The following is an 11,540-nucleotide window of genomic DNA, read 5'->3' as shown; positions in this document are numbered from 1 at the left end:
TGATCAGATGCAAATTGACGCGGTAGCGTTAAAACACAAAAACGAAAATTGACAAAAAAGACTTCTCGTTCAAATAACGCCATGAAGAAAGCAATTTCCACGTGCCTTCAGACAATGGCTGAACACATGTAAATGAATGGACTACAAAGCAAAACGATACATGTCGAGACTTAAAGACCCCCATATTTTTTGTTTATAGAGAAATATGTTTTGATTGTGTATGTATTAAATATGTAAATAGGGGATTATTGAGGACGTTATCGTCCGATTTTGATAATGTATCGTCATTAGCATTGATTTCCGGGTTTAGAATGAAATGAAAATGTCATATTTTAGTATACGGGTGAAATGCCAATTATCCGTGCGCAATAGCGAGATATTTGCATAAACTAAGACTTATATAACTGACAGACATTTGATTAACGGAACAGGTAAACCTATTGACATATAGGATTGTTATTACCTCATTTATCGTTGTAACGGTACATATGCAAGGGGTCAACAGAAAATCTTATGTGTACAGGCCGTATACAATTATTCACAGGCATTCACAGGCAAACACAACATAAAGTTTTATGTAACACAGAATAATGAAGTTTGAATAATTGATTATGCAAATATGGTTTCATTTCCCCAATGTAATTCAATTATCGGGAACATCTGCTAATATGGTCTTAGTTCTATATAAACAATTAGGCTCGTAGGTCAACATTACTTCAAATTAATGAAATTTAAATAATTGATTATATAAGTGTAATTCTAATTTCCCAAGGTACATAACGATACAAGATCGGATTGAATGTATACTAGGGTCTGCATAATTGATTATAGAAGTGTTAGGTATCATTCCAAACGACGCATAATACCTGTATCGTATATCTATCTAATCCTATTGACCGACGCTTTAGTATGTTTGCACATAAGACATTATACAAATATACGCGTATCAGACCAGCTTATGATAACACACTTGACAATGACATTAACTAACGCTAGATTATGCCCTACAGCGCTCAAGTAAACACCATTTTAGGCGTAGATAACATTTTAATACAGTTCGTAAATATCCTTAAAAGCAAAGCACTGTACCTTTTATTAGTATAATGTGAAAGATACAACTATATTGCTATGATTCATTAAATTTTTGATACTGATCATATATATAGTTAGTTTTTGCGTTTCTTTATAAGAATGACTACATTATGACAATGGATTTTGTTTGTAAATTTTTGTTCTCTAAGTAAATAAAACATAATAAAGCACAATGCATTTTATTGAATAGACAAATGCGTATAGTTAAAATAAAACATAATAAATTTGTGTCATGAGAATAGCGTTTCTTTAGCACATTCATTTTATCTGTGTATATTATCACAGGTGTGATAAGTAATCTGAGTGCTAATATAACAATTTCCATTTACTATAAATATGTAAATAGAAGGCCCGTTTATCATTTCATGTAATTGACCCTATAAGATTTGCCAATGCGATACAAGGTAAGGAGAAAAACAGCGCTCCTGACATCATTGGCGTGGTTTGCCTGCAGCAACATGCGTTCATAACGCATTTGAGATCGTGATCAGATCTTAAAGCCCCGACACAGAAGAAGAATATGTCATCGACATACAGATATCTTCGACGACGATGTATCCGTCGAGGATAAGATGTCGAAACAGACGACTTCAATTAGGATACAACATTGTCGACATTGATCCAAATTGTGAACCAGCATCAGTACCATACAACGAGTGGACTGTTAATGGACCTTTCACGCGTCGTCGAAAATGATTTTTAAAGATACGTTGATATGAAAGGACTTGATGATAAAAAATCGCGCGTACTTTGTACATATATTAGGTGAAAATGTTATCGTCTATGAACTTATATATATATATATATATATATATATATATATATATATATATATATACTATATATATCTATCTATATATATATATCTCTATATATCTATATCTATCTATATATATATATATATATATATATATATATATATATATATATATATATATATATATATGTGTGTGTTACCTTAATTACGTGTACATAAACAATAATTATAATACTACAGTCATGAACGCAGTCAGTCTTCAGAACTCTATATAATAAACGTTTGAAGTATTCTAAATCGTGCGACAACCGAGGACCAACAGCTTCTCCGACTGACAATCATCGTCTTCATTCGGAAGCCGCCGTCTTCCCTCGACTGCATGTTACCATCTACAACCAGATGTCACATACTCTCCAACCGGACGTCTCATCTCTTCACCCAGACGCCACATCGCCTCCAGCAAAGATGTCAAAAATGGAAACTTTTCGTATTGGATTTCACAAATCAGTGACGCAATCACACTTCATTGTGATTGACATTGACTATTAAAATATTCCGACGTTTTATTATTTCAGCAGAAACATTCGTTAAACATTTCATTAATAATTTGCAGATTTTCATCATATATATGTTTAAGTCACTGATGTTTTCATGTTTGCGTGTTTGATTTTTTCATCGTATGTGTTAATATGTTTTCGTTTACTTCCATACTTAAATTGTTAAAGATTTTTTTGTATTCTAAAATACATAAACATCAAATTGAGAGGATGGGTTGTGTCACATCATGGTTAGAAATTGTAGGTGGAATATGTGGGTTTACGTCATGTAAGAAATATTGAAAATTTTATCAAAAGGGCCAGTAAACATGACAGTCACAAAGTGCACATATGTTCAAATAAGCTTATCGATGAGGGAGAGATTAAAGAATAGTATAGTTGACACAAGGCCGGGTATGTTTGTATTGGTCAAGCAACGCATAGACTGACCAATGGGATTCTTAGTAATCTAGCCAATCAGCTTATTTAGAAGACTGACCAATGGGATTCCTAACTGAGTTTCACGGGGCAAATGTTAGAGGGAAATAGTTCAGTTAGCGTTTAGACCTCTAGGTGTATAGATGGAAAAAGACACAATAATGTAGCAATCACAACGTATTTGTATAACTGAAATATTAGTTAAGTCAGACATTAAATTAGACTAGAAACTGATATATGGTTTAGTTGAATATTTTATCCCACATTATGCAGAGAAATTAACATTAATAGAGAGGGACGGACTTGTCCCATGCGCGACACGAGAAAATGGTAGTTAATGCAAATCTCGTCATTATGACGATACGCGCATGGCGAGATATTGAATGATAGGCTACACACCAGTAATTTAAGAGTAATGAACATTGCTAGTAACTATGTGTCGTCCATGAACTATGAACGATTATGTGACACACCGTTTGCGAACCAGAAAGAAAATCTTGTTGATCAAATAAAGCGCTGTAAAATGAATGGATACTTCTATTGAATTCGCCGAAAAGGTCTTTGTAAAAAAACAAAAAACATATCGAAAACATGTTGATAACGCAGTCTTCATTTACGTGGTGAAATGCACACTTCAAAAATGGTTATAAAAGCACAAAGACATGATGCTGGCTAACATAAACGATTGCTATAAATAATTGAGCCGTGTTCTGTGAAAAGGGGGTTTAATGCAGGTGCGTAAAGTGTCGTTCCAATTTAGCCTGTGTAGTCTGCACAGGCTTATCAGAGACGACAATCTGCATGTTATGGTATTTTCTGTTTAAAAAAAATCCAGTTTAGACGGAAAATGTCGAACCTTATTTGCCTGTTCGGACTGACGCAATCTTTACGCAAATGCATTTAACCCTCCTTTCACAGAGCAAGGCTCAGTTGCAATATTATACCTTCATGTTTAACGTGTAACTTTGTATGCCGGTTCAAACAAGACTTACGATATTGAGTTTAAGATCTTAAATTGCTTGATTTCTGCTTCATATGTTATATACCATGCTTTAACTTAATTCAATCTCCAAAAACATCGTATACTTACAGTATATTATGTGTCAACGTTTATTCTAACTAATACAAGAACGTCAATACACGCTATCTACCTGAAATGTAATATACGGATACGTCTCAATGCACTTATGCTAAGATGCGTTTACACACAGGTACAGTTATCTTTCAAATTTTACCTGTAATGTACTTCTATAATAAATCGAAACATAAAGTTTCGTTTATAATTCAGTAGCATAACATCGTTGTTTAAAGCGATAATGTTCATAGCTGAGACTTAAACCTACAATATTAATATTCCGCATTAACTGTATGATCGTTTACAAGGATATTGGTTACCTGAATACAGTTCAGTGTAAGTAGGCATTTAGTTTTGATTTTGATTTTTTTGTATAAAAACTGTTTTTATCTGTGTTGTTATTTTAGCCTTAACCCCTTGTTTTTTATCGTATATTTAAGAGTCTATAAGAACTCCGAATGCAACAAAGTATATACTTGTGCTAGATTTTTATATTATGTCATGCAAAACCTTGCTTATTAAAAGAAGTTTTTAATATTATCCCGCATTCGTTGAAGAAGAACCAGCTGAGACTGCCTTTTTTATGTAAGACTGTTACCGATTTATTGCGTTAACAGCTCGCTATATGACTTTATTTGTTGAAAATAATTTAGACATTTGCTTTCTCATCGGTAACTAATGACACACTCGGCAAATCGTGTTGACGAATGTTAGTCAGTCGTCCTTATTTTTTGTATTATGTCAGATATTCGATTATGCGAACTAACTACTGTTACCTGCTTAAATAAGCGTCCAATTGTATTTGGTACGAGGTGTTTGTTCACTTTGGTCGGCCAATCCCTCACTGGGGTTTAAAAATGAGTCAACGCTGAGGGAAAACCGCCGATATGTATTTCCAGAAAGAAGGCACCTTTCCACCCACAAACGTGTGATACATTTGTCAAAATGATGTTACCCTTAATATTTGTTTGGGTGCTGTCAGAGGTCTAATAAAGTGTTTGCCCGTAACATGTTTATCAAATGAAGTTTTTAGCTCGTTTAGCACATATTGGAGATTTTATTCCACATGACATGTCCACGGACAATCTTTTACTGCCACATCCACCATCTCATGACTGGAAACACACATATGAACCGGACATCTGGCAAGGCGTATGGGTTTCTTAATTGTGTATTGTTATGGACGATTTCTAGATCTGATGACCATAACTCTGATATTGATTTATATGTTTCTAGATTGAAGAATTTGAATAAGGAAGAAATAATATCAGACCATAACCGACTTTGAAAATTATTTTCTATGGCCGAGTTTAAGGTTTGTTTAATTGCATCGAGCTCAGCTCTTTCTATAGACATATCGTAAGTTACTCGTTTCTTTAAAGAGGTGCCTTGTGATCACTTAAAAGAGGCAGCAACTTTCCATTGTTGAAATATTTAGATCGATCAGTGTAAACGGTATGAACATCTTCAGATTTTTTTTTATATTGGTCTTGAGTTTTGTAAATGTTTTCCGCCTAAGATATGCCCACATTAGAATCAGAAATTTTCCATTGAGAGATGTGAGATGGTCTGTGCTCTGCTACAACTGACTTCTCTAGAGCCATATCTTTTAACAGAGCCACTTTATTCGTAGAAAGGATAGATCTATCATGTGTGTGTGTGTGTTTCAGGTTTCAGCTCTTTATGAAGTTGTCACACTCGACGAGAGTGTTCATTGGCGTCTGATTTCGCCGTTTCTGTCCTTTCCCGGCGCATAGCCGAAGAAAGCCTCACGGTGTCCTTTTCCATTGAGTTTCCAGGTGGGCGACAACACGCCCCATGGCTTCTCTTACAGACGTGTGCTGTATTCTCGTGCTATAAAGTTGATAGTAGTAAGTGAACACCTTCATAGACTAAGATATCAAAATATATCCTTGGAATTTTTTACGAGGCCTTTAAAAGAGCAAGATGCTTTTTTGGTATACAATATCCTGCCCGTTTTAGCATTTAAATATATTAATGATGCCATACGTACAAGTATTATTTCCATGATGCAGACTGTGTCATAACTATTGCTTCTACAAGGGTGGTATCTTTTTTGAAGATTTGACCTATTTTTTGTTACCCACATTTGACATCGGCATAGATATTGCAAAGATCAATTCTTAGTAAGTTTTAATCAGATTGAGTAATAAATATGGCTACTTGAGTGGTAACAATATATTTCTAAGATTTGATCAGATGACATATTTTTTACACGCAAGTGAGCCTGATTAGAATTTGCCCTGGGTATTGTCAATATAAAGATCGTTACTATTTTTAATACGATTTAGTAATAAATGCTTAAACCTTACCTAGATATTATAATGACAAAGTTTCATCAGGATTGAGTCAAAACGTTGGCTTCAAGAGTGTTAACTGTGTCACGTTACAATGACGAATAGATGATTGTGTTCAAAAAACACTTTGCACTTTCAAAAGTATTAGTTCGATAAACCCCTACAGATAGTTCCGAGTTTAAATCTTTAACAATCAGGCCTTTGATGTTTTTTAAAAGCTGCAATATTGATATTATAAGAGCGCATGCCTACAGGTTTACGTCGTGTTATTCGATTACTATAATGTTCACTTACGCCCGAGAAAATGTTTTTGCAATTATACAAATAAATTACAGAGCATTGCTAGAAATTAGTCATGTAGATTAAACACACATTTAATACATACTTTTTAAAAGATAATATTACACCTAAAATGTTAAAACTACTTGAGACGTTTTGTCCCTTTAAGAAGACGTCCTCGTTATGCATCAGTTATACAAATAATACAGAACAACATATTTTGTTTTCTCCAAAATATATATTTCAATCGAAAAGCTTGGATCTTTGAATTTATTGCACAAATTAATTATATTTCAGTATTCGCTTCTTCATTGAATTGCAACTGTATCTGCAATGTTTAGGCCTAAACAACACGTTTTTCCCTTCGAATGAATTCCTTAGGCATCGTTACGATAACATGATCTTTTGCACTTAAATAATGTTTTGTGTCACATTTGTTTCAGACTGTTCATGCAAAGAGGGTTAAACGAACAACTACCATATACGTCAAATATGAGACAAAGCACGTGAAAATGGGAGAAGAAGATTTGAAACGTTTTTCTATAAAACTAGCACAGGTTATGGATGATATTGGAGTAAATGAAGAAATTATATCTTTGAGACGCCATATCAGATTTCTAATGGATAGAATTTGGAATATACGTTGCAATAGCTTGCATTTTAAACATGAAACATTTGGTAGTCAAAGCGAGGGTTCTACGACCATTGGTATGCAGTCCGACATCGACACACTTTGTTATTCTGACAGACATGTAGCCTGTGTACACTTGTCAGATTGTCAGGATTCGAAATCTAATTATTTTGTGTTTAAAGAACCAACGTCTTTACCACAATGCTGCTACCTACAGGCCGTTGGAAGATTGGAGAACAACACATATTTTCTTGTGAAAAGAGACATCAAATCTCACTCAGAAAGCATTGGAAATGGTATGTGTCCGTTTATATATGATCAAAAAGGTCGACTTTTGTTAAACTCCACGTCAATTATAAACATGTTTATACAATTCTTGGACAATCATAGTCCATCAAATGTGCGACAAAATGGACCTGCATTCACGTTTAATGATGATGAAGACAACGTCATTGCAATACGCTGCATGATTTTGCCGGATAATTGTAAGGTTTTGTTTACGAGACCAAGGCCCGGCCACTGGCCCACACAAGGGACGCTTTCAAAGGCAAAACAATGCGAAGTGTATATGGTACATCCCGGACTTCAGGGGCATAGATTTGGTTACAATAATGAACGTCGAGTTAGCTTCATTAAGCTCCAATATCAACATGAGTATGTTGATTCGCAATTTCGAATTTCCACTAACATGACTGAGCGTTTATTACTGTTTGACCTTAACATTGTACAAATGAAGGTGTACATTATAACAAAAATGATTCGAAAAGAATTTATACAACCTATTGTTGATGAATGCTTGAGTACTTTTCACATGAAAACGGCTGTTTTGTTTACAATAGAACAATTTCCAGAAAACATATGGAGAGATGACAATCTTGTGCAGTGTGTAATCTACTGTCTCAACACACTAAGGCGCTTTTTAAAAAGAGGCTACTGTCCACATTACACAATCTCCTCTGTCAATTTGTTTGGAGGTAAACTTACGGTAAATGAATTCAAGATTGTGAAGGAAAATGTTACAGAGATTATTAACTCAAGCTTAAGCTGTCTTCGAAAGTTATGTATGGATGACGTAGGTTTAAGACTATCTGCGAGTTCCGTTGGTTTAAGAAAGGGCAATATACTATCTGGCCCAGAAATGCGTTTTACAATAATAATGCAGGTGATAAAAACGTGTCGTCATGATCATGAGCAAATGCTCTTAGTCAATTACACCATTTTAGAAATGTGGGTCTTAGCAATAAAGTCAGCAATTGCAACTAACTGCGAATACAAAAAGGAGCTTGAATATATTTTTCAAAGTATGTGTAACAATTTAGCTTCACAGAAAGCATCTGCTTGTATAGCAAACGGCAGGGAGGTAACACGTGACATAATATGCATGTATGAAACATCTCTTAGATCTTCAGAAATCTCGAATCATATAAGATATGCTTCAATGCTAGTATGCACAACTCAGTTTGAACGTGCTTATGCATTACTTGAAACAATTGAACGTATGATTATATCAGATATGATTCAAATCAGAGAACTATCGAAAAAAAGCACCAATGTCAAACGTAAGACAGATTACAGATCAGACGAGTTTCCACCTACTGAAATAATAAACAAATATGTATCGAATATAATTTATCCTCTCAAGTTTATTAGAAGTGAAATACATTGTGTTCCAGGCCACCTGATATATGAAAATTTTAGGTCCATTACAGACGATGAAATACAATATTCAGAATCACATGCATGTGAGCGTAATATTTATCCTGTGTTTGTATCCAATCTCCAAGCATTTCTTTACTATTTACAATACCTTTCATCAAAGAATAGAGACCAAAAGCTACGTTCATTAGCACAGCTTTCAGACTACTGCGAGAGGAAAGTACAAATAAGAAAAAGGGACCACTTACATGTAGCTACAGCACTTCACATGTTAGGTCATATTGTTGAATTAGAAAACCGTTTGCCAGATGCATGGAAATTATACAGATTATCCGTTGCAATAAAGCCAAAATTTAATGCAGCTTATTGGCATCTTTTTAGATTATTGGGACAAGTTGTGTATAGTAAATCGAGGTAATCATTTTAACAATAGATCGATACAATTGCAAACAAGTGTGATTCAATACGTACGAATTATTGTATGCTTGTTGAACAAGTTCAAAACCATTATTTAACCATTAAACATCGTTTAATGCGATAGCCTTAACTGAATTAGAAAGAAAACTATGCAAGAAATGTACGCATCATGTTATAATGTTTGTTGTTGCTTTAAACACGTTCGTATTTTCGTATAATGAAATACACGTTATTCACATGAATAGTTTAGTTAGATGTATTGCATTCTGTATTACGTTGCACATATATTTGTACCTGCTCATTTTAGTAATTGGATCGAGACAAATACTAGTTGTGGTAAATGCATTTAAATAAAGAAGATAACTTTATATAATAGAGGGAGCTTCGCATGATTCAATAGACATGATTGAACATTTCACAGGAATTTTATGAAATGTTAAATCCGAAACCCGAGTTACGTTCACTAGAAGATTTTAAGACATAAGAGTTGCTAGTGGAGAGAAATTAAGACATAAGAGTTGCTAGTGGAGAGAAATTGCCATATAGTGGCTATGTAGAGATAGACATTACTAACCTTGCTTGACAGATAAAGTGTTCACGATACCTTCGTTGGTAGTCGGAGCTATATCTTACAACAAAAAAGTTCCCATTGTAGTTGGAACTAACGTGATTAGGCAAGCTCGTCTACACACAAAGGATGAAGACGAAATTCCTGATGTATGGAACGACGCCTTCGCTTCGATACACGTTTCAAGTGTAGGAGTGGTAAAAACGACGAAACCGATTACCATTGAGCCATTTGACACCATCATCGTCACAGGATTCGTGAGGCAGAACAGGAATTGACATGACGCCTTATCCGTGATCGCTCCGCCCACTAGAATTGATCCACCAATCAGCGATCGATTAATCGGGCGCACTCGTTAGCAACGACTTGTCCTCCATTTTCTAGACAAGCTACATGTTTAGGTTCCCTTTTATTCCAACGAGTTTCTTTTGTTTTCCTCTTTAAAAAACCATTAAAATGGTTAAACAGTGTCAATGGGGATTATGTAACTCGGACAATCGATATCCTGACAGATTAGTTGGTGACATTGAATTTATTTCGTTTCCAAAGCCGTAAAAATACCATTTCCAACGCGGCAATGCGGTCTTGACAAGAGCGAGTGGAAGCTTCAAGAATTACCGAGATCCCCTTTATAGAACATTAATTTATTTCACAAACTTGAAATGTCATATATGCAATAACTAGGCATTATTAAGTATGTATTATGTCACGTGTGCATGTAAATAATTGAGAATTTCGGTACCCAATTTGTGTAACTTTACGAAATCCCCGTTAAAAATCACGTATCTGTGTGTGTCAGAAACAAGTGAAAACCATTTTGTTATTATTTTAATAAAGACGTATCGATAAATGCTATTGTAAAAGAGTTATTATTACTGATATAAGTTAACCAATAAATGCGGTAACTTCGGGGAAGTCGGTACCTGCGCGAGCGTCTGATATTGGTAGCCTTATTAATTTATAATAGCCTGACCGTATTCCATTTCGTACAACGCTAATTTTATATCAGACAATGTCCAAACTTACTGTGTTGTTTTTGCGCTTTAAATTATAGTGATTGATAAATGTCCCATAAGCAATGTTTAATACGATTAATATCACTTTTATACGCAATAACATGTGGGATTGAGGTACCCACCCGTTTATACAATTGGCTGCCGGCGTCAGAAAGCGCGTAAAACTTCACCGAATTCCCAGTTATAAAATGCAATTTCGTGTCAAATACACGGGTAGGGGGGAATGTTTCGGTAATAATTTTGTTAATAACACGGGTAAATACCGGTGAAGTGTTAATTTATTGCAAATACCACCATTACACGTAATAACGGGTTCGATTTCGGTAAGCGCGCAAGCGTTTGAGAGCGTGTCTAATGTACCGATTTACCCGTTATAAATAGCTGATGTTCTCTTTAATCGTATATTTTTTGCATTTGCAGAATAACTAAATGGCATCAACCCCTTTACAAGTTTAATATGGTGTTAAACAAATCCATAAAATCATCCGGAATATCGCGTAAATCTATATTCAGTCTATAGGCTAAGAAGCCATTTTGGTGTTAGCTTGTCTAGGTTTTCTTCCCGCTGAGCCACGTGATTAAGTGGGCGCAGCGATCACCGATAAGGCGTCATGTCAATTATGGATAAGTTGTCACAGAAACGTCAGAAAAGGGGTACTCGAGCAGGATCTCTGTTTGTCCCAGAAACGTGAAACTAAACGAAAAAACTTTGTCATCAAGAGTTCCTGTAAAATTATTCAACATGTCAGCTAAAACA

At 34.8% G+C, this 11,540-nt stretch overlaps 1 protein-coding gene across 1 annotated transcript; it reads left to right on the top strand.

Moving 5' to 3' along the window:
* The first annotated feature begins 4,101 nt into the window (after nt 1-4,101).
* Nucleotides 4,102-10,622, top strand: LOC127834738 (uncharacterized). Its single transcript, XM_052360768.1, has 3 exons — nt 4,102-4,234; nt 5,569-5,769; nt 6,939-10,622. The coding sequence occupies exon 3, from the start codon at nt 7,008-7,010 to the stop codon at nt 9,198-9,200; it is 2,193 nt and encodes a 730-aa protein (XP_052216728.1). The 5' UTR covers nt 4,102-4,234; nt 5,569-5,769; nt 6,939-7,007; the 3' UTR covers nt 9,201-10,622.
* Nucleotides 10,623-11,540: the final 918 nt, after the last annotated feature.

Source organism: Dreissena polymorpha, chromosome 6, assembly GCF_020536995.1.
Source record: "Dreissena polymorpha isolate Duluth1 chromosome 6, UMN_Dpol_1.0, whole genome shotgun sequence".
Taxonomy (NCBI): domain Eukaryota; kingdom Metazoa; phylum Mollusca; class Bivalvia; order Myida; family Dreissenidae; genus Dreissena; species Dreissena polymorpha.
This window is presented reverse-complemented; position numbering and strand designations above follow the sequence as displayed.